The sequence below is a fragment of the Triplophysa rosa genome, linkage group LG4 (genome assembly GCF_024868665.1).
Source record: "Triplophysa rosa linkage group LG4, Trosa_1v2, whole genome shotgun sequence".
Lineage (NCBI taxonomy): Eukaryota > Metazoa > Chordata > Actinopteri > Cypriniformes > Nemacheilidae > Triplophysa > Triplophysa rosa.
In genome coordinates this window covers 16,338,115-16,363,280 of record NC_079893.1, presented here as the reverse complement: position 1 = coordinate 16,363,280, position 25,166 = coordinate 16,338,115, and the positions used below count along the sequence as shown (strand labels likewise).

The following is a 25,166-nucleotide window of genomic DNA, read 5'->3' as shown; positions in this document are numbered from 1 at the left end:
TAACTAGTAAAAAACTAATTTTTGATATCTATAATTAGATTTATATAGCTTTGGCGCCATTTTAACATTTAAACATGTAGTTGTTGATATGAACAATGAATTTATCACTAGTTAAAATGCAAATTTTTGATATCAGGAATTGAATTTCTACTAGTAACAATGGCTATTTTTGATATCAGTATTACATTTCCACTAGTAAAAAAACGAATTCTTGATATCAAAAATGACGTCATCACTCGTATTTATATGTTCATGATATCAATAATATAATTTTGACTAGTAAAAAACATAATTATTGATATCTGTAACTGAAATCTTACATGTAACAAAGAATTTAGTACGTGTTAAAATCTAATTTTCACTAGTGAAAATGGTCATTTCTGATATCAAGAATTCCTTTTTGAATATGTGCATAGTAATAGGATTAGGCACTGACGTCACCAAACTGGAACACTCCCCCGTCAGCTTGACTGAGAGCCATAACAAATTGGCTGCATTTAGCGGGGGGGGGGGGGGGGCGTGGGCTGAGGCATTGAAAATGGGAGTAAAACAAATATATTTTTTAAATTATGGCAGTTAGACTTGACGGTGATTCTTGTGATTACCCAGCACCTGAGTCAAATTAATATTAACCTAACATGATTAGAGCATGGGCTGTTTAAAATCGTTTCAGGTGGAGTCTAATGTAGCAGTTTTCACACGGACACACCGGTGGATGTTTTTACAAAAACAAGGTTCGTATCAACAGATCTATCCACAAAACCAATATTGTATGCTGGAAAAAGTAAATGTATGCGATAGCAGTCGAGTTTGCATGAAATTAAGCCACTTGTTATGCAGTATCAAGTTTGTGACTATGTAAGTTTGAATCATGTTTATATGTTGATGACAATTACAAAAGCATTCAGAGATTGCTACATGTTATATCAGGGTTTTGTGTGTGTGCGTGCGTGCGTGTGTGTGTGCGCGTGTGTGTGTGTGTGTGTGTGTGTGTGTGTGTGTGTGTGTGTGTGCGCGCGCGCTTGTCGCGATGTTAGCCGCCCCCAAATGAGTGCTTTAACAGGTTTAAATCTGCTAGCACAGCGGCTAATGTTTATGTACTTCATTTTGTTAATAAAAAAGCTTATCGTTTGTGGTTATTACAGGTCCTTTTTTCTAGTACAGTATGTCCCAATGTTACGCTGCTGTATTTATATGTTTATGGTGTTGCATATTTATACTATAGTGTTGTTAAAGTGTGTTTGTTATTAAGAATGGAGAGTTGTGATGTTTCCTTTTTAACAAGTTTCATGTTTATTCATTCTTATTTTATTTTATTGTTTACAGAAACTACCAGATGCACACGAGGTCTGAAAACTTGTATGATGACTCCACTCCTTGGCCGGAGTTCTGTGGCGGTCAATAATATCTAAAACCAGTGGGGCAATCCCCAACACGATTGATTAATACCATGTAAACGTGCATTTCTTGGTTTTTCAGATCATTAAAATGTAGTGTGTGTGTGTGCGCGCGTGCGTGCCTGCTCGTGTGTACTTTTTTCTGGTACAATAAATGTTTATAAATACATTTTATTTTTATTAAGGTTTATTCTAAGCTCTTTGATTTTATTGATTGGGGAAAATGCCATTATTACTTTTACATTACATTTATTCATTTGGCACGCTAAACAGTACCGTTTACAAGGCCATGCTACTAGGAGGATTAAAGCTGGAGTAAGCAAAGGAGAGAATGATCAAAAAGTTTTTTTTTATTGTTGCCTATGTACTAAAAATGTTGTATTATGTGTACTAAAAAAATAAAGGAGATACCATGTGATTGTGTTTATAATATATTTGACAGACATATGTTTATTCTGTAGTATATAAATAATAATAATAATAAACTAAATATTGTAAAATAACGTCATTATGAAATAAAATAAACCCAGCAGTTTTAAAAAATAAACTAATTGGCTGGGATGAAATTAACAACCCCACCTGATGGGACAGTTTATCCCAGTTGTGTGTTCTGTCCCAATAGTTTTGTGGGCCCGGGTCGGGAAAACCGTAATTTAATAATGAGAATATTCATATAATAACTCTGTGGGCATATTTATTTTTCACAGGGGGAGAGCACATGGCCGTCGGGTCCGTTCATTGACTCCTCCGCTGCAATTTTCGGCTGCGCTGCATGCGATACATCGCACACACAACAGGTTTATTCTATTATTAAGGCTGCACGATTTAGGGAAACATATCTAATTGCAATTTTTTCTGATAGATAGTGCGATTGCAATTAGATTTAATTTTGCAAAGTCACGCCTCATCATATTCCGTGCAGCACACACTCTAAATTTAAGTACAACATTCCTTTAACTACAGAACCCTCCACTGCCTTGTAGTCTAGCAGATGCAATGTGCATGTGAGTTTCTGTCCAATAGATGGTTAGCTCTTGGCAATTCTGCTTATTTGTCAGGTACATTAACTGCATTTTGATCAGTTCTTTTTTATACTTTTCTGAAATGAAAACACAAAAATATAAAATAAAATAAGTAGGCTAAATGCCTTTAACTTGTTCCTGCCTAGTCTTAACAGATGCAATGTGCGTGTGTATTTCTGTCCAATTTTACAAGCATTGAGAGAGACAGGGCTGTGCACGTGCTTGTCCGTTGCGCTGTTTTGGTTGATGTGCCGCAAGGTACGGGAGCCATGAGCTATGGATGAAAAACATTCGGTGAGACAGGCTTTGCCAGGGCTCTTCTGAATTGAGAATAGAAAAAATACATCATAGACGAATTAGAAACTGTGCAAAATAACATAAGTATGTAAAATTATTTCTAGACTAGAGTACCTATAGCAGAACTGATTGAGGAGAACGGAGGTGCACTCGGCTCAATAATAGGCTAAGACTGTCTGTAACAAAAAGTGTGGTCTTGCTTTTGCTCTGGCACAGACTTATATTGATATTTCTGATATTGCAGCCTTTTGGATTTGCTAATAACGTTACAAATCGCTTTTGTGATCTGCGGAAAGAATGTGTTTTCCCCTAAAAATTGGTGTCAGATTAGTCTACCTGTCCCACGTTGCAAAGTTTGGGAACCCCTAGTTATAATAAACAAGCAAGTATGCAGGGGAAACTTAAAAAACCTTATTTTCACTTTTTATTGCATACTTTCGGTAATAAAAGGAGGACCCTGCACTGCACCAGCATAAGATCTGACATTAACTCAACTCAACTCAACTTTATTTATATAGCGCTTTTACAATTGTCATTGTTACAAAGCAGCTGTACATGAGACATATTGACTATAAGCAAAATAATTAAAGTTGTACCTGCAAAGACAAGATAAGGTTGAAAACACAGAAGACAGACATACCCACATACAAAACACTCCACACACACAATATGCACACGTACTAACACACATAGACATAGAGACACACACACACAATATGCACACGTACTAACACACATAGACATAGAGACACACACACACACACGCGCACGCACGCACACACACACAACACACACACACACACACACACGTACGTACACAGACAACTACGCACACACACACACACACACACACACGCTCAGTGAGAGCACACATTTAGGATAAAGGAGAGAGAAGCACAGGTCAAATATAACAGACTATAAATTCCTATATGCAATATTAATTAAGTAAAACTTTAAAATTCTAAAGCAGCCCCCCTGGTCAGACAGATAGTGCAAAAACAGTATGCAAACGGTGGCGAGGAACCCAAAACTCTAATCGAGAAAAAAAACCTCAGGAGAACCCAGGCCCAACCAGGGGATTCCAGTTCCCCTCTGGCAAAAGCTGCTGCCTCTGCACAAGCTCCAGAGAGCTTGCACAACAAGGCTAAATAAAATAAATAAACTTAATAATAAAATAAATTATAGTTTAAGATTATCATTAATAATCTAATAGCATTTGAAATTTTGTGGTGAAGACATGTCAAGAGACCGCGTCCTTCTTTATCCAGCTCTATCATCTCAGCTCTTGTCAGGTCCCCACTTCCCATTCTCCGCTCTACCATCAGGTCAGGCCATGAACTGCATCCTGCTCGCTGTGGTAACCTTGGAACAATGAGACAAGACTGGCTGAGAGTAGAGTACTGTTCTGTACTCTTTGATGCAACAAGTACATCAGTTGTGTTTTTGGTTCCGGTTGATCTAACTAATGCAGCCTAAACCCTCTGAAGATTTATATTATGGAAGAGTAGTGTATGCAAGATTAAAAAGATGCGTCTTTAGTCTAGATTTAAACTGACAGAGTGTGTCTGCCTCCCGGACAGTGCAGGGAAGACTATTCCAAAGTTTAGGCGCTAGATAGGAAAAGGATCTACCACCTGCACTTGATTTTGAAATTCTAGGTATTACCAACTGACAGGACGCCTGAGAGCGTAATGCACGTGAAGGACTGTAATACAAAAGGAGTTCATTCAAGTACTGAGGAGCTAAACCATGTAAGGCTTTATAGGTAATAAGCAAGATTTTAAAGTTAACGCGATGCTTTATAGGTAACCAGTGCAAGGTTGACAGAACCGGGCTAATATGTTCATACTTTTTTGTACGTGTAAGAACTCGAGCTGCCGCGTTTTGGACCAATTGGAGTTTTTGTAATAAGCCTGCAGGGCAACCACCTAACAGTGCATTACAGTAGTCTAGTCTTGATGTCATGAATGCATGAATTAACTTCTCTGCATCTGACATTGACAGCATATGACGTAGTTTAGATATATTCTTAAGATGGAAAAACGCAATTTTACAGGTGTTGGCGACGTGGCTCTCAAATGACAGATTACTATCGAATAGAACGCCAAGATTCTTTGCTGACGACGAGGGTTTTATGGAACATCCGTCAATAGTTAAACAGTATTCTTGGTTGTTACTTATAGCAGTTTTCGGTCCAATAAGTAACACTTCCGTTTTGTCCGAGTTCAGTAATAAAAAGTTGTTACTCATCCAGTTTTTTATATCGACTATGCATTCCATTATTCGATGGAACTGCTGTGTTTCATGAGGCTTCGAGGAAATATAAAGTTGAGTATCATCAGCATAACAGTGAAAGCTAACTCCGTGTCGCTTTATTATATCTCCTAGAGGTAGCATGTATAATGCGAAGAGCAGAGGCCCTAAGACTGAGCCCTGTGGTACACCGTACTGGACTTGCGATTTGCGTGACACCTCATTGTTTATTGCTACAAATTGAAAACGGTCGGATAAATAAGATTTAAACCATTTCAAAGCTATTCCCTTAATGCCGACATAATTTTCGAGTCTATGTAGGAGTGTGCTGTGGTCAATGGTATCGAATGCAGCACTAAGGTCTAGCAGCACCAATAACGAGATACAACCTCGGTCAGACGCCAATAGCAGATCATTTGTAACTCTGATCAAAGCAGTCTCTGTACTGTGACATGCTCTAAATCCAGACTGGAATTCTTCATTGATGTCATTCCTTTGGAGGAAGGAGCATAATTGAGTTGAAACTACTTTTTCCAGAACTTTAGATATGAAAGGTAGATTCGATATAGGCCTGTAGTTCCTTAGTTCTCTAGGGTCGAGTTGGGGTTTTTTGACAAGGGGCCTTATAACAGCCACCTTATATGCTTTAGGCACATGTCCTAATGTCAGAGATGAGTTAATAATACCAAGAAGAGGATCTATAATTTCTGGGAGCATCTCTTTCAGTAGATTTGTAGGTATAGGGTCTAGTATGCATGTTGTTGATTTAGATGATCTAATAATTTTAGACAGCTCATCTTGATCTACGGTATAAAATAATTGCATTTTCTCCTTAAGGGCGCTGTAGTTAGTTTGTTCAGCGGGTTTCACTTCTGATTGCATTGTTATAATTTTTTCTCTAATATCTTGGATTTTATATGTGAAGTAGTTCATAAATTCATCACTGCTATGCTGATATACAGGATCAGAAGTCACTGACGATTTATTTTTTGTTAATTTAGCCACCGTGTTAAATAAAAACCTAGGGTTGTGCTGGTTTTCTTCTATTAGTGATGAAAAGTAGGCGGATCTAGAAGTTTTTAGGGCTTTCCTGTATTTTCGAATACTATCCTTCCATGCTGTACGAAATACCTCTAATTTAGTTTTCTTAAAGTTGCGCTCCATTTTTCGGGCCGCTTTCTTTAGAGCCTGAGTGTGTTCATTATACCACGGTGTGGGGCTGCCATTTTTAATCTTCTTTAAACGTAGTGGAGCAACTTTGTCTAGCGTTACCGAGAAGGTGGAATTAAAATTTTCAGTGGTAATGTCAAGATCTTCAACGTTATTTCTCATGATTTGAGACAATTCGGGCAGATTATCGAGAAACGCATCTTTGGTAGTTGAAGTTATTGTTCTACCATATTTGTAACAATGAGTTTTATTTGCAGCCGTAGGCCAGTGAAGCAAACATAATACCAGATAATGATCCGAAATGTCTTCACTCTGCTGAAGGATTTTAACGTCGTCCACATTTATACCGTAAGACAGTATTAAATCTAAAGTATGATTACGAAGGTGAGTGGGTCCTGACACATGTTGACTAATGCCCATGGAGTTAAGAGTGTCTTTGAAAGCCATTCCTAAGGCATCTGATTAGATCTGGGGATTTCACCCTGATACTTCAAATGTTTTGAGCAGTGTACTAAAGGTATTTTAATATTTCAATTAAACTTGTTTAATTTAAAAGTGTTGATTCTGGGGTGTTTCCATAGTTAATACAAATGGATATAATTGTGTAAGGCTAAGAAATCATCAGTTTAAAGTCTATTATTGTAAATTACAGCCTGTAATGGTCAAATGCACATAATGTAGCTAAATTATACTTTAAGCAATAAACAAAAAGGAAAAAAATAAAAGTGAAATCAAGCGAGATTACATTTTTTTCATCTCAGGAACTGATCTTAAATAAATTAATAAAACAAGAAACATAAGAAACATCTTCATATGGATGTTGTTCCTACATTTTTTGCCTGTAGGTGGCGTAAAGGTGTAGTGTGAAAAAAGAACACACACTCATTAATATTTATTAACTCATTACCGTTTGCATTTTTACCTGTAGAAATTGTTTTTCTAGATATCTGTAAACATATTTTTACTAGTTAAAATATAATTTAAGATATCAGTAATTACATTTTTACTAGTTAAAATTCCTAATACACATATCAACAATGTATTTTTTACTAGTAAAAACATAATTTTTGATATCAATAATTACTTTCTTACATGTAAAAATACCAATTTCTGATATCAAGAATTCAATTTTTACTAGTTGAAATGCTCATTCTTGATATCTGTAAATGAATTTTAACATGTTGCATTTGGTATTTCTGATATCAGGAAATATATTTCAGATATCAATAAATATGAGAGTAATTGTAGATATCTAAAATGGCTTTCTTACTAGTAACAATCACATTGTTGATATCAAGAATTAACATTGTCACTAGTGAAAATGTAATTATTGATATCAGAAATTGGCATTTTTACATGTAGTAATTCAATTGTTGATATCAAGAATAGACATTGCCACTAGTAACCACACAATTGTTGATATCAAAAATTATGTTTTTTACTAGTAAGAATTGGATTTCTGATATCTATTTCTGATAAGATTTTTAACATGTAAGAAATGAATTATTGATATTTGAAATTGAATTTGAATGGCAGCCTATTGTGACATTTAACTAGTAAAAATGCAATTACAGATATCAAGAATGATGTTTTTTACTAGTTGAAATTGAATTTTTGATATCATGAATGTACATTTCTGCGAGTGATGACGTCATTGTTGATATCAAGAATTCACATTTTTACTAGTGAAAATGTAATTACTGATATCAAAAATAACAATTGGTACTAGTAAAAATTGAATTGTTGATATCAAGAATTATAATTTTTACTAGTAAAAATTGAATTGTTGATATCAAAAATTCATATCCTGAGAATGATTAAAAGCTAATTCGGCTTGCCATACATGACATCCCCTTTTCTTTATAAGTCCTTTCAATTACAGAACACTTAGATAACAACAAAATAACTTGTCAATATTGTAAACATTACATTCACTATATTATACAGTTTAACCAACAACATTCGTATCAACCATTAATTTGTATGTCACATTCTTTTTACAGATTTCAATCTTCTTTTACCATAAACTTTGTAAATGCTTAAAGCGTCTTTGTTCACTTTAATCTTCAAGTTTCATTCACAAATTAAGTCTATCAGGAGGCTTAATTGTGCGTTTGCATCTTCTCTGTTCAGGTAAGTGTATTTCTTCATCTTTCTTTCTATTGTCTATGACTGGTGATGTTCCTTGTGTCGTAGGCAGTGTTTCACTGTCTGTTTTTCGTTTTCAGAATGTTCCTCTGGCATTGTTTCTTGTTTTTTTTAACAGACTCCTTCTATTCCTTCTTAGGATTTGTCCATCTTCTGTTTTGACTGTGTAGGATCTCGGGTTAACTTCCTCTAGGACTGTGGCCCTTTTATTCCAGGTATTGTTATTCTCGGGTCTTACTGTGTCTTTTGTAGCTAGTGGTCGTAGACTTCTGGATGTCTTGTCATAATTTGCTTTCTGTCTCTGTTTCAGACACATTTGTTTCTTTCTCCAGGCTCTGTTTTTGTTTTTCTTTGTTACGTAAGGCAGTGTGGTGCGCAATTTGCGTCCCATTAAAATCTCAGCAGGAGACATACCATGTTCCAGTGGGGAGGCACGATAGTTCAGCAATGCTAAGTACGGATCCCCTTTACTGCTCACTGCCTTCTTGAGTAGTTGTTTTACTATGTGTACTCCCTTCTCCGCTTTTCCATTAGATTGGGGGTATAGCGGGCTGGATGTAACATGTTTAAAATTTCAGCCTGACGATCCGACTGTTTCTGCATGCATTTCAGCATGCCTAGCTGACATCTCGCTCTGGATGAACGACTATCACCTGCAGCTGAACCTTGCTAAAACAGAACTGCTTGTAATCCCAGCCGACACAAAGAGTCATCACAACTTCTCCATCAACCATCACATCTTCCAGAACGGCCAGAAACCTGGAAGTGGTGATCGATGATCGGCTTAACTTCACTGATCATGTTGCCAGCACCACCCAGTCCTGTAGATTCATCCTCTACAATATTAGGAAAATTACACCTTTCCTATCCCAGCATGCCACGCAAGTCCTAGTCCAGGCTCTTGTTCTGTCCAGACTGGACTACTGCAATGCGCTACTGGCTGGACTTCCAGCTTGCACAACCAAACCTCTACAGATGATCCAGAATGCGGCGGCAAGAGTTGTCTTCAATGAACCGAAGAGAGCGCACGTCACTCCTCTCTTCACTAAGTTACATTGGCTCCCTATAGTCACTCGAATCAAATTCAAGACTCTGCTCCTGGCCTACAAGACCACCACTGACTTGGCACCCCCTTACCTTCACTCGCTAATGCAGACTTATATACCCGCCAGATCCCTACGCTCCGCAAACGAATGACGTCTTGTGGTGCCATCCCAAAAAGGTAAAAAATCTCTCTCACGTACCTTCTCGGGATCGGTTCCACATTTATGGAATGACCTGACCGCTGCTACAAGATCAGCAGATTCTGTAGCCATCTTTAAGAGCCGTCTGAAAACACATCTCTTCCGTCAACACCTGACTGATCAGTTCTGACTTCTATCTCTTTTCTACTCTTTAAAAAATAATAAAAAAAAAACTTAGCTCTGTACACTGTGATAGGCTATGTGAGAACAATTTTCTTTTATTGCACTTATGCTTTTTGTTGTCCTTATGTTGTTCCAATTGCTTCCATTGTTTCCCTCATCTGTAAGTCGCTTTGTATAAAACGTCTGCTAAATGACTAAATGTAAATGTAAAACCATACTCCACAGCAAAGTCCTGGAATTATTTGCTACTGTAGCACGGCCCGTTGTCACTGCAGACCATCTGTGGGATGCCGTGTCTTGCAAAGATTGGTTTCATGTGCTTAATTACACAGGCAGCAGATGTATTCGGGAGAAGTGCCATCTCTGGATAGTTTGACAGGTAATCAATGACAGGTAATCAATTACTTGCTTGTAATCAAACAAGTCAGTTCCAATTTTTTGCCATGGCTCCGAAGGTGGGTATATTATGATCATTGGCTCCTTTTGCTGCTTTGCTTGATGCTTTAAGCAGATCTCACAGCTTGACACCATTCTGTCAATGTCACCATTCATCCTTGGCCAATAGACAGCTGTTCTGGCTCTCCTCTTGCACTTTTCTGCTCCTAGGTGTCCCTCATGCAGTCTTCTCATCATATCTGGTCTCAGTGATTGAGGTATAACAATTCAGTTTTGTCTCAGTAACAGTCCTTTGACAACACTCAGTTCTGATCTTATGTTGTAGTACTGAGAACACGCTCCTCTTGGCCATCCCTCATTCAGATGTTTAATGACCATTTGTAGATCCTTGTCTTTTGCTGTCTCACCTGCAATTTGCTTGGACTTCGTATCGGATACTGGAAGAGCGTGTGACTCTCCATGTGACTCTCCATGTTTACATGAAGAGTCACATCAGCCTCTGTGGAGCTCTCCTGAGATTTTTCTCTTTGCGTATATGCTCTGGGCAGGGCATCTGCCAGCACTATGTACTTTCCTGGAGTGTAGATTAAATAAAAATCATACCTTTGAAGCTTCATCATCAGCCGTTGGATTCTTGGGGACATCTCGTTCAAGTTTTTCTTGATGATGGCTATTAATGGTTTGTGGTCCGTCTCTGCCACAAAAGTTGGAAGTCCGTACACGTAGCTGTGAAACTTTTCCACACCATACACCAATCCAAGGCATTCTTTTTCTATTTGAGCATATCGACACGCCGCTGAAGTCATCGTTCTTGAGGCATATGCAACTGGCCTCCAGTTTTCTCCCTCTGCTTGTGGAAGCACCACACCTAATCCATCCTTAGATGCATCTGTTGAAATCTTTATCCTTTTTGTTGTATCAAAGAAAGTCAGTACTGTTTCTGTAGTTAGAAGAGTCTTTAAGTGATCCCATTCACTGTCCACTTGAATGCTCTTGTTTTGCAACATTTCTCTCATGTACACTGTCTTTCAAGAGATTCGGTATGAACTTTCGTATGAAGTTTATCATCCCCATCACTCGTTGTACAGCCTTCTTTGTCTGTGGGTCTGGGCATGTTAAGAATTGCTTGTATCGTACTCTGATCTGGTTCAACACCTCTCTCTAACAACTTGTCTCCCAGAAATGTGATTTCCTTTACTCCAAATTGACACTTCTCTTTATTCAGTTTCGGCCCATACTTCTGAACTCGCTGTAGTACTTCCATCAGCCTCTCATTATGTTGCTCAATTGTGGATCCCCACAATATTATGTCGTCCATATAGACACGCACTCCTTGTATTCCCTCAATCATGTGCTGCATGGCTTTATGAAATACATCCGGAGCCGAAGAGATTCCAAAAGGCATCCTCAAAAAAGAATACCGACCGAAAGGAGTTTTAAATGTGCAATAATGTGTGCTGTCTTCGTGCAGTTTCAGTTGCCAAAAGCCCTGGGATGTATCCAGTTTTGTGAAGAATTTTGCTCCTCCCATTTCACTAATAATTTCTTCCCGTGTTGGAATCTGATAATGTTCCCTCTGAATGTTTGCATTTAAGTCTTTTGGGTCCATACACACACACGTAGATCACCATTTGTTTTTTTCACACAGACCATGTAATTCACCTATTCTGTTGGTTGTTCCACTTTTTCTATGACTCCCATTAATGTCATCCTTTCTAGTTCTGTTTTTCTGTTCTAGTTCCTTTCTAGTTCTGCTTTCCTGTAGCTCAGTGGTAAGAGCATTGGTTGTGGGTTCGATCCCAGGGATTGCACATGCCTATGTATAAATGCATAGGATAAAGCAATGTAAGTCGCTTTGGATAAAAGCGTCTGCCAAATGCATAAATGTAAAATGTAAATGTTTTTAGCTTTTATCGAAGTGGAGCAGGAAGCCATCTCGGCGCATGAACTACTGGCTTTGCATCTTCTTTCAACTTTATCTTATACGTTAATGGTAGCACACCAAACCCTTCAAAGATGTCAGGAAACTGTTTCACTAGGTTATTTACTCTCTCCTGTGTGTTTTCTTCTTTTCCGTTGTACACTCTTTTAACTAAGCCTAGGTCTTCGCATGCTGTGTCTCCTAACACAGAATCGTGTCCGTCTGGAACCACTACAAGCATGAGATGATATTCTCTGTTTTTCACCTTATTCTGATAATAATAAATAATGTTAATAATACTTTTTGTTGAAGGAAAGGGAATAATCTAAATGTATAACTTTAAAGATCAAAATAAGTTTATTTCCTCATCAGCACATCTCTAATGGGCTACAACTCGATATTTGGGATATTTAAAGAAGTTTTATTGTTTAAAATTAACAAGTTTTTTTGTTAAAGGTTTTAAATATCAAAATTCTAGACTACATAAGTGAAACTCACTTTTCAAAGAATACAATAAATAGCCTTATTTGAAGTCTTATTTAGTTATTATAAGCAAAAGATCAATTTAAAAACTGTTTAGCCTGTTATCCGATTAATAAAAAAAAACAATCGTCCAATTATACGGTTATTAAAATAATTGTTAGTTTCTGCCCTAATTTATTGTGTATGTCTGAACATAAACTTCATGTACTTTTACTACTTTTTGCTCCTTTGTTTAATTATTTTTCAGATTATTATTTATCTATTCAGAATTATGTATCTGTTACACTGTGAAGTAGTTGGAAAAGTGTTTCTGTAAAAGGAAACCTTTATGCTTCTGTTATAGATGCAAATCTGATTGTCACCTTCACATGATGTAAAATAGAATGACTCCAAAGGTAATATACAACTTGTCTGCGGATTTTTTATTTGTTGTGTGTTTTCAATATTGGGGTGGCCGATGGGGGGGCGCCAATACTGATCTCGCATACCCCTCAGAAAATGTGCAGTTGCGCCCCTGATCACATGTATCTACTTAAGTTCCAGTCGACGGTGAATGATGTCACTTCCCGATACAAACACGCCCCGTTGAATAAGCCCACCCCCGCCATTGATTGACAGGTTGGTTTCTGTACAAGTCAGAGGAAACGCAAATGCAAAGGGATTTGCGATTTCATTTGAGTTTTGGCAGGCTTAATACGCAACGCCAGAGTAAGTGAAACAGCACATGGGCAGAGGTGGGTAGTAACGCGCTACATTTACTTCGTTACATTTACTTAAGTAACATTTTGTAAAATATGTACTTTTTAAGTAAAATTAAAAGTGTGTACTTTTACTCTTACTTGAGTAAATTTCTAATAGAAAATCTGTACTTTTACTTCGTTACATAACTTACATTGCCTGACGTTCCTTCGTTCCTTCATTTTAAAATATGCTTTTTAAAACGCGTTGTTTATTTCAAGGTTGTCGTCTCTTTTTACGGGCATTCCCGAGTGATCGATTCTTTTGAGTCGATTCTTTTGAAAGCATTAATTGAACAATGGGCAAAACCATTTGAATAGGCTAATGAATCAGTTCAAATGATTTGTTCAGTTCGCAGCACGATCTGAATCATCTGAAGCAGGATTACTCACTCCTCGTAGCGCGAAATTTAAGAACACGCAGAACACAAAGAGCATTGGATGAAGTGGATATTAATCTATATCTATACAATCAAAACTGCAAATGTGTCATATTGTTTGCCAGCAATGATAAATGCCCGCCATATGCGCGCACCCATGCGTCAGACACAGCAACATGCACGTTACCTGTCAGACAAAGAGACGTGGGCCTGCAGAAATATACATTTGAAGAACAGAAGGAAGAAAACTTGTTGATGGGCGTGTGGGTCACTGTTTACTGTTTGTTTACAAGTAAGAGCGTTTCACAACACACACGTGACACAGCACGAGAAAACATGAGCTTTGTTCAAAAATGTGTATTTCATTTAAGAGAGCACTAGGAAATGCTCTGAGTTTAGTTAATGCTTTAGTTTGACATGGTCTATTATTCTAAATAAGTTGTGTAAACTACATTGACATCCGGACTAGATGAAATTTACAGAAATGCTTGTCTCTTCTGTGTTTGTCTATTATTTAGTCTCTCTATTATATTGCAAAGATATCTGCTTATGATAATTAAAAATATTGATTAAAATGTAATATTCAAATATTGGCGTTAATATTAATTTTATGTAGTAGGCCTATATAATCAGATACAAAGTAACTAAGTAACTAGCTACTATTGTGTAATTTCTGAGCACATATAGATGTAATTTACATGTATTGAGCACTGTTTTTCACCACAGTTATGAATGCACTTGATAAAATACCTAAAAAGTATTGAGAAGTATTCATAGGAACATTAGTACATAGATGGGTTGATTTGAAATCATATTCAATAAGAATAATTACATATAAGTAGGTTTATGATGATAATTTGATTATTTGAAGAAGAATTGATGATTTAATGACACAATCTGTACCTGTAACCAATGATTGTTCATATAAATGCACTTAATGTCACTTTAAGCATGTTTAAAGCACATTTGAGCACAATGAAACAAGGTAAAATCCAGTGATGTTTTTAGAGGCCTAAAGTTTGAAGCCTGTTGTGCTCTCTCTGAAACCTGGGGATTTTCCACTGTTTAAAAGTAACCATGATTACGCACGGATGCCACGCCGTCTCGGATGGAGACCATGGCTTGTTTGGTGGTCTCGTGTAGTAACCATTGTATGCAAATTATTTTAAAAATTATGTAATAACCAGCGTACCACCATTAGATACGTACCTTGTTACCTGGGACTTATTGGTGGCAGGCAATTAACAATTGGTTAATAAAAATAAGAGATAACAGGAAAATACCTGATTGGTTTCAGAAGAGACCACCTTTCAGAAATTTTACTATAACTGTAGACTGGAAAACACTTGGTTTTTAGATGACTTGGAACATCTCACTTTGTTTGGCTCGAGCAAATAAAGTTAACTCCTTGACACCCGGACCTTCCTTGTCTGAGAAATTTTTTGAACTACAAGACTGATATTTTTCCACAACACTACTTGAGTAGTTTTTTCATTGCATACTTTTTTACTTTTACTCAAGTAATTTTTAAACTAGTGACTTTTACTTGAGTAACAATTTCTCTAGTTACTTGTACTTTTAAGATTTTGGCTACTCTACCCACCTCTGCACATGTGGAATTGCTATTGCGATTTAAATATGGCAGGGTCGTAACTCATAAGACAGAGGTAATTCATTTGCAAATAGACTTTGCTTTTCCTTTTGAAATTTTGCAGACATTGTACGTTCGCGTAAATTTGACACGAACAAATAGAAAACGCATTTGCAAATGCAGTTTGCAATACCTTTTTAATTTAGTCTGCAAAATCATTCCATATAGTTCACTTGCATGACATATCTGTACTGCTTCAGCTAACGTCAGTTCAGTCTCTCTTAACAATCTCTCTCTCATTTTTTTCTCATTAATCCCGAACACAATTTGATAACGGACCATTGAATCATGTAGTAATCCAAAATTGCGCATTCTTGCTTTAAGTTTAAGATCCATTAGGAAATATTCAAAAGTCTCTCCCTGTTGTTGCAGACGCGACCGAAACATACCTTTCAAAGGTCTCATTCTTTTTCGGCAAACAGTGGACGTCAAACCTTCCAATCACCTCGTCGTATTTACCTTTATCCTCTTCTCTTTCAAACACGAGTGTGTTGAACACCTCTATCGATTGGGGTCCCGCAACTGTAAGTAGCAGAGCAATTTTTCTTGCATCGGGTTTCTCGTTAAGTCCCACTGCTTGTAAGTACAACGTAAAACGTTGTTTAAATGTGCGCCACTCACAATCGACATTTCCAGCCAGTTCACAGCGTCAGGCGGTTTCACTTTCCATGACGGCGATCTGTTTTTCTATGGACCCAGAAGTCTGACAAAACGATCTGAATTTTAATTTTGTAAAACTGAATTTTAGATAAGTGTAATTGCACAAAATTGAATATTTACTGACATTCAATATAGTTCTGAATTAGATTTTTTATATTTTAATATTTAATATTAAATTTCTTAAATTTAATATAGAAAATTTCAAAACACAGAAATTCAGATTCAAATTCAGAAATGGTTCAGTGGGTTAAAAATCAAATTCAAAACTATATTTAATGTCAGGAAATATTCAATTTTGTGCAATTACACTCATCTAAAATTCAGATTTACAAAATTCAAATTCAGATTGTTTTGTCAGATTTCTGGCTTCATATTTTTCTTACCACTCCTGGTACCATGTAATATTTCTATTTATAATGAAGAAACTGTTGTTATTACAGCTCAGGTGTTCACAGTCAGCTCTCTACTTACTCGAATAACAACCACCTAAGGTCCGTAAACCTCTACTGACCTCTAGTGGTTAGTAGTAGTAACCTTCATACATTTATATATCATGACAGGCATCATTTTCAAAAGCGTGCACTTCGGAACTTGGTTCAAAAGTTTTTCTTCTCAGTCACCCAAAAGGCTGCTGTCATCTAAACAAATAGCGAAAATGCATGAAAAGTTTTTTGTTGTAAATAGTGTTGTGTACCCAGTCCCTTAAAAGTAGGGTTGGGTAGGCCTATCATTTGGGTTTTTTTCCGATACCGGTGCCACATCGATACTTTTAAAACGGTACCGGTGCCTAAACGGTGTCTAAATCGATACTTTTAAAAAAGAGCCACAAAACACCAGTGGATGACATTAAAGAACAAAATGTTCAATTAAAAATATTTATTAAGTAATTAAAATACACAAATTCACAATTAAAGTTAATGTGAAATGTACACTAACATTGCTAGACACTAATATTGCTAGAAAGATGTTATAGTGTTTACTATAACTAAATGCTCGCCATAGTTGTATTAAATATGCGCAGAAAATGCGTTGAATATATCAACAGATTAAGTCCATTTACAGAGACATTATATGTGCATTATTTTAAAAACAGACAGTATAATTAATAAGTATAATTATATGCCTATACATGCAGTCAGAGTAAAACGTTTGACAGACTGCATGTCTAGAGATAAGACTGACAGATGCAAAAAGGGTTTAGCACTTTCACTGCTGTGTCTCGATTGTCTTTCTTGTCAAAAGCGTTACAGTGTTGAGAACGAGCTCCACGGCACGCGCTTCATTGATTTTAAACGCGTGCAACAGTTTTATTGTGATCGCTTGAATTACAGACAATATGCGTTTCGAATGAACGTTAGTTTCACTTTAAAACTTGCCTTATGCGGAGGTTGAAGTTAAAGATTGAACTCGCCGAGATGGAGGGAGGGAGGGAGACGAGAGCGTGCATTAAAACTGTCTTTCACTATGGTGAATCCACGGGTCATGCACGTTCCGATCCGTGGGGCGCGCGATCCGTGCGGATAACAGATCATTCGCGAACCGTTTAACAGTTGTATAAAATGTGTTGGATTTGTATTATCTGAGGTTTCCAACTTTCGTTCACGTTAATGAGGGCAGCAATGCTAAGTCAGCATTTAAGTGGCACCGAAATGAGGCACCGAAATCTATGTTTTGATTCGGTCCAGTTACATACCGGATACATAGGTACCGGAGCCATATCGGCACCGGGTTTCGGTACCCAACCCTACTTAAAAGAGCTCAGAGCTTTGTCATATGCTGATTGGTCTGACGGAACACACACCTCTTGTGGATAGTTTGGCTGTGGGCACACACATGTAGTGCCAGTGGTCTGACTGTGAGTGACAGGTTCTTTGCCAAAACAATAGATTCAAAACACAACATTAAAGATATTTGTTATTATAAGACATATCAAAACGTTATTTGTGTAAATGTATTTTTAATTTTAAATTAATTGCATACGCTAATGGATTAATGTTAACAGCCCTAATAAAATATCTCATTTAACAAAACATTAAAGTAACTCATTAAAATGTGTCATGTTTTTGCGTGTCTTACCATCATCGTCAAACGTCACTCGTTGACATGAAGAGCTGACAGAATTTATGTCACAACTGTACATGCCTCCTGTAAACTGTGACTTCTGGTTGGCCAGTGCCTTAGCTTTTGGGGCACCTACCAGTAACCTGTAAAGCAACAAAAGAAAAAATCAAAAGTTAGAAATTTTATAAATTAGGGTGTCAGATCCTTTACCTTTTCTGACAAGTCACTCAATGTTGTATTGATGCCGACCTATCATCTCTGATCATAATATTGAAAGGCTAGTGTAATATTGACTAATTTGCATCAGTCATTCAGCTTGTTTCTTCAGACCTTGAACTTCAAGCTTGAGTTCAAACTGAACTGCATAGTTTTCCCTTCACTTTCGTTTTCATGTGTAGTGCCTGAGACTGATCAGACGCAATAACTAGTTATATTTCTTAAATATAACAACAACACCCCTCACCCAACCAGCAAGCTAGTCGCCAGGGGATCTACCCCCAATCTGCAACTAACACATAGGCGCAGGACCAGATCTCTGGTGACCATAGCAACCCACACCAAACCATCAAGATAAGAGTATTTTATGACCGAATGGAATGTAGGGAGATGAACTCTCTTTACTCACTTTGGGGACAGACATACAATCCTAAATACATCTATATAGAAATGTACATATATTCATTTATAACCTTTCCATGTATTGATGTTCTTGTTGTTATGTCTGCTTTAAACATTACTCCAAAGTAGTTTGAATGAATGTGTGTATAATTACTAGAATTATTAGATTTGTAGTAACTAACCAAGATAATATGTAGATCATGTTTAGTGTCTATGAGCTGCATTTGTGATTTCCTTAATGTTAATGTTTGTTGTGTTTTGGTAACTCTTTTCATATTAGTTTTATCAAACTCTTAGAAGTTGTCTTAGTGAACATCCAATCAGCTTCCACATGCAAAACACCACGTGGAAGACAAAGACAATTAACTTTTCCTCCAAAGGTGCCATCTCCTGATTGGGTCAGTTACATCTGTAGGATGTGACATCCTTACAGCTTAAAAGAGACCACAGTCTCTTCCGTTATGGTTCGTTCTTTCTCTCCTCTCTCTTCTTGCGTTTTGCTTTTCTTTTTGTTTGGGATCTGTCCTTGCCACCTCTACAAGGGTAGAACTATCTCTAAAGGATGGACTAGAAGAAGACTTCACCTGGACCACTATGTTTTTGCCAGGCTGCAGCCTCGTCTTTCCAGATACAGATGCTCTGCATAAAACTGGTTCTCTCTGATTACTTCCAGCCAAGATCATCTGGAGCCTCAACAAACTGCATCTGGAAACTTTCTTTCTTTTGATGGGCAAGACATTCAAGTATCAAACTTAGTCTTACTAATGGATGCATAGAGCATCATTAATCCTTTTAACAAAGGTGATTTACAAGAAGAAACTGATGTTTTGTTCAGGCTATTGATCAAATATTGCCATAAATACATGCTCTGTTCTTTTCTCTGCTTCAACCTTCTTCCAATGCTAAACTGTATGTGTGTGTATATTAGATTAGTATGTGTCTAGGTATGGCAAGCGATTTTGTCATTTAATCCTTGACGTTTACTAGTATCTATTTTTAGGCTACTAGTACTTATTGTTTAGTTACTAGTAGCTATTCCATTAGATACTAGTACTTATTCATTAGACACTAGTACCTAAAAATTAGATACTAGTGCTTATTTATTAGATACTAGTACTTATTCATTAGATACTAGTACTTAATCATTAGATACTAGTACTTATTCATTAGATACTAGTACCTAAATATTAGATACTAGTGCTTATTTATTAGATACTAGTACTTATTCATTAGATACTAGTACTTAATCATTAGATACTAGTACTTATTCATTAGAAACTAGTACCTAAAATTAGATACTAGTGCTTATTTATTAGATACTAGTACTTATTCAATAGATACTTGTCAGGACCCGGCCTCGAACTCGGGTCTCTGGTGTAAGGGATAATCATTACACCAGTCGAGCCACGTGGTATTAGATGGAACCCAGAAGATATAGGCAGACACAGCAGATTGAGTATTCCAGTTTAATAAAATAAAAAGCCAAAAGCAAACGCAGGGTCTTCACAAAAGTAAATAATCCAAAAGGTGGAGAGGTAAATCCACAAAGTCCAAAATCAAAAAACCTCGTGATCAAAAATAGAACAAACTCAAAAAAGGCAGGGTTCACAGGGGAACAAACACATACCAAAAAAAGGTCACAGTAGAAATCCAGTCTCGGGAAGCAGGCAAACAAGCAATAGTCCACATGGGTAGAACACACAAGGTTGAGTTCAGACATACAAACTTAGTGCAAGGAACTGAGGAAAAAGTAAGGTTTAAGTACTACACGGGAAAACAAGGCACAGGTGAAAACAACTACTCAAATTAAACAGGGATCAAAACCAGAACACAATGGGGACTCCTAGTGGCCAAAACAAAACATGACAGGCAGAATGGTGACAAAATCCCCCCCTCTAGGAACGACTCCTGACGTTCCCACCGGGTCTATCGAGACCACGGGCCTTGAACTGTCGAATAAGGTCCGGGTCCAATATATCCTTGGCAGGAACCCAGGAGCGCTCCTCAGGACCATAACCCTCCCAGTCCACCAGATACTGCACGGATCGTTGCACTCGGCGGGTATCCAGTATCCGGCGGACGGTATAAGCTGGTTGGCCCTGGATGATGCGAGGTGGAGGAGGGGGTCTGCCTGCCGGGACAAAGGGAGAAGACACAACAGGTTTTAGCAAGGATACATGGAACGTGGGGTTAATCTTAAGTGAACTAGGCAAGTATAGCCGGTAAGTAACAGGGTTTACTCTCCTGGCTACCCTAAAGGGTCCGATGTATTTCTGGGCAAGTTTGCGGGACTCCACTCGTAGGGGCAAGTTCTTTGTGGCGAGCCATACCCTCTGACCAGGGCGAAGGGTGGGACCGGGTCGGCGGCGTCTGTTGGCCTGCCGTTGGTAAGACTGAGAGGCACGTAAAAGATTGTGACGGACCTTTCTCCATGTGAGTCGACAGCGTCTGATGAATGATGTAGCTGAGGGAACACCAACTTCCACCTCTTGGTCAGGAAACAACAGGGGAGCATAGCCAAACTGGCATTCATGGGGAGACATCCCAGTGGCAGAAGAGCGTAGGGTGTTGTGGGCATATTCTGCCCAAACAATGAATGAAGACCAGGTGGAAGGGTTGTTCGAGGCCATGCACCTGAGAGTAGTCTCCAGTTCCTGGTTCATCCGCTCCGTCTGCCCGTTAGACTCAGGGTGGTACCCAGACGACAGACTGGCTTCGGTTCCAAGGAGCTGGCAGAATGCTTTCCAGAATCTAGAAGAGAATTGGGGGCCTCTGTCCGAAACTATATCCTGGGGGATACCGAAAACCCGAAAAACGTGGATTATAATCAGGTCAGCAGTCTCTTTAGCAGAGGGTAATTTGGGCAAAGGGATAAATCTGGCTGCCTTGGAGAACCTGTCAATGACGACTAGAATCACTGTGTTGCCTTGGGATGAGGGAAGACCAGTGATGAAGTCCAGTGAGATGTGGGACCAGGGCCGATGGGGAATGGACAGCGGATGGAGTAACCCCTGAGGGCAGAGACTGGAGGTCTTATTCTGGTTGCATATGTGGCATGCCTTGACGAAGGTGCTGACATCCTCTTTGATCGTGGGCCACCAGAACCGTCTTCGGAGGAACTCGAGGGTGCGATCGATGCCAGGGTGGCAAGTGAGGCGGGAAGAGTGTCCCCAGAAGAGAACCTGAGCACGTACAGCCTTAGGGACAAACAGACGATTGGGAGGCCCTCCTCCTGGATCCGGTTCCCTGGCTAGGGCTTGTCGCACTGTTCTCTCAATAACCCATGAAACGGGTGCCACGATCTTGGTGTTGGGGATTATGGGTATGTCAGTGTCGTCTCGAGTGGTGGGAGCATATACTCGGGACAGGGCGTCAGGCTTGAGATTTTTAGAACCGGGCCGAAAGGTTAGGAGAAACTGGAACCGGTTAAAAAAGAGGGACCAACGTGCTTGTCTAGAGTTCAACCGTTTGGTTTGTTGAATATACTCTAGATTCTTATGGTCCGTGAGTACTTGAAAAGGATGTGCTGCCCCCTCGAGCCAATGTCTCCACTCCTCTAGAGCCAATTTGACCGCCAGGAGCTCACGGTCTCCTACGTGATAGTTCCTCTCTGTGGGTGTGAGCCGGTGCGAGAGAAAGGCACAAGGGTGGAGTCTTTTGTCATCACCTCTCTGGGACAGTACTGCTCCAACCCCCACTTCAGATGCATCTACCTCCACAACAAAGGGCTTGTCCGTATCAGGAAGCGTCAGAATGGGAGCAGAGATGATCCGCTGCTTAAGGTTCACGAAGGCTGCCTCAGCTTCCGCCCCCCACCGAAACTCAGCGACGCCACCCTTGGTAAGGGCAGAGAGGGGAGCTGCTATAGAGCTGAAGTTTCTGATGAACTTCCGGTAGAAGTTCGTGAACCCGAGGAAGCGTTGGACTTCTTTGAGAGACGTGGGGGTGGGCCAATCTGCTACCGCCTCAACCTTCTTTTGGTCCATCTGGATACGGCCAGGTTCCACTACGAATCCCAAGAACTGTACTCGAGAGGCATGGAACTCACACTTTTCGGGCTTGACGTACAAGTGGTTATCGAGAAGACGTTTGAGGACTCTTCTGACATGCTCCGTATGTTCTTGGGCGGAGGCCGAAAAGATGAGGATGTCATCCAGATAGACGAACACAAAGAGGTTGAGCATATCCCGGAGCACATCGTTAATAAGGGCTTGGAAAACAGCCGGGGCGTTGGTCAGGCCAAAGGGCATCACCCGGTATTCGTAGTGACCGGTGGGAGTGTTAAAAGCTGTCTTCCACTCATCGCCTTGCCTGATCCGCACAAGATGGTATGCATTCCGCAGATCCAGCTTGGTGAAGAGGGATGCTCCTTGCAGTAACTCAAAGGCTGTGGCCATGAGGGGTAGAGGGTACCGGTTACGTACTGTGATGCTATTGAGCCCTCGGTAGTCGATACAGGGACGTAGTCCCCCATCCTTCTTGGCCACAAAAAAAAAACCTGCCCCTGCAGGTGAGGTGGACGAACGAATCAAGCCCGCTGCTAGGGCATCCTGGATATAGGAATCCATAGCAAGCCGTTCTGGCGGAGACAGAGAAAAGATCCGGCCCCTGGGAGGGCAGGTGCCTGGAAGCAGATCAACGGTGCAGTCGTAGAGCCTGTGGGGTGGTAACGTAGTGGCCTTCTGTTTGCTGAACACCATCTTAAGGTCATGGTAACACTTGGGGACTCGGGACAGATCAATGGACTCTAGAACCTCGGGAGAAGGGTCAGGGGAACTCGAGAATAGGCATCTGGCATGGCACGTGGGGCCCCACTGACTGATGGACCCCACAGCCCAGTCAATGTCCGGATTGTGATCACAGAGCCAGGGGTATCCAAGAATGAGGGGGAACTCGGGAGAGGGGATGAGATGAAACCGTATCATCTCCTTGTGTCGAAGGATAGTCATGTGAAGAGGGGTAGTAGCTCGGGAAACTAGGCCTGGCCCCAGAGGTCTCCCATCCAGCGCAGTGACCTTCAAGGGAAAGGTAAGAGAGTCAGTAGGGATGTTGTTTTCTTTGGCCCAGGTACCGTCCATAAAATTTCCTGCAGCACCAGAGTCCACCAGCGCTCGTAGGGGTAGCTCTTGATTGTCCCAGGAGAGGGTGACTGCAAGAAGGAAGCGGGAGTTGGACGGATGGGAGGTGCTTACATTCCCCGTTACAGTTCTCCCTGGTCTGCACGGGTTGGGGCGTTTCCCTGAAGCTCGGGACAGGCATGACGGAGATGACCGGGTCTGCCACAATACAAGCAGCAACGTTCTCTCATCCGACGGTCTCTTTCTGTCTGGGAGAGGCGAGTACGTCCCAGTTGCATGGGTTCTGGAGGTGCTTGTGAGAAAGATGGATGGAACTCAGGACTGGGACCGGTGGAGAATGGGCAGAGAGGTCTGCGATGAAATTCCCTTTCTCTCAGTCGGTTGTCAATGCGGGAAGCTAGTTTTATCAGGTGCTCAAGACCTTCTGATGGTTCCCGGGTAGCAAGTTCATCTTGAATTGAGCCAGAGAGACCGTTCAGGAAGCATGCCATGAGTGCCTCATCATCCCAGCCGCTCCCCGCTGCAATCGTCCGGAACTGGATGGCGTAGTCAGTCACACTGCGATGGCCCTGTTGGAGATTTAGTAGCTTCCTGGACAACTCTGGGCCACTGGCAGGGTGTCGAAAGACTCGCTTGAACTCCTCCGAAAAGGCAGAGTAGCTGGAGCAGCAGGTACCTTGAGCCTCCCACACAGCGGTGGCCCAAGCCAGGGCTTTTCCAGACAACAACGTGATGATATATGCAATCCTCGACCGGTCAGTGGGAAACGAGGAAGGCTGCAGTTCAAACGAGAGTGAATATTGGGTAAAAAAGCCTTTACAGGAACTCGGGTCACCTGAAAATCGCTGAGGTGGTGGAAGGCGAGGTTCCACCCCGGGGTTTAGTACCATGGGGACTTGGATGGACTGGACTTGAGCGGCAGGCGCCGCGGGAAGTCGATCCGACATCCGTTGAACGGACTCCAGCATCTGTGACAATAGCTGGGAGTGTTGCGCCATTAAAGTCTCCTGTTGTACCAGCATGGCCTCGTGGCGTTGAAACGCCCCCTCGTGGCGAGACAGTGTAGAGAGGATCTCCTGTGAGCTGGCTGCCTCTGGGTTCATGATGGCACTAAGTTTCTGTCAGCCTCGAACTCGGGTCTCTGGTGTAAGGGATAATCACTACACCAGTCGAGCCACGTGGTATTAGATGGAACCCAGAAGATATAGGCAGACACAGCAGATTGAGTATTCCAGTTTAATAAAATAAAAAGCCAAAAGCAAACGCAGGGTCTTCACAAAAGTAAATAATCCAAAAGGTGGAGAGGTAAATCCACAAAGTCCAAAATCAAAAAACCTAGTGATCAAAAATAGAACAAACTCAAAAAAGGCAGGGTTCACAGGGGAACAATCACATACCAAAAAAAGGTCACAGTAGAAATCCAGTCTCGGGAAGCAGGCAAACAAGCAATAGTCCACATGGGTAGAACACACAAGGTTGAGTTCAGACATACAAACTTAGTGCAAGGAACTGAGGAAAAAGTTAGGT

The 25,166-nt window shown here is 40.0% G+C and overlaps 1 protein-coding gene across 3 annotated transcripts in view; it reads right to left on the bottom strand.

Annotated features, from left to right (window-relative positions):
* Positions 1 to 25,166, bottom strand: part of itga6b (integrin, alpha 6b) — a 315,524-nt gene that overhangs the window by 229,858 nt on the left and 60,500 nt on the right. For 2 of the 3 annotated variants that reach the window (XM_057330982.1, XM_057330984.1), the window contains exon 2: positions 17,959 to 18,086. In XM_057330982.1, coding sequence (XP_057186965.1) covers positions 17,959 to 18,086 — 128 coding nt within the window. Of the gene's footprint in view, positions 1 to 17,958; positions 18,087 to 25,166 lie in introns of those variants that run through there. The other variant, XM_057330983.1, reaches the window with a different exon arrangement.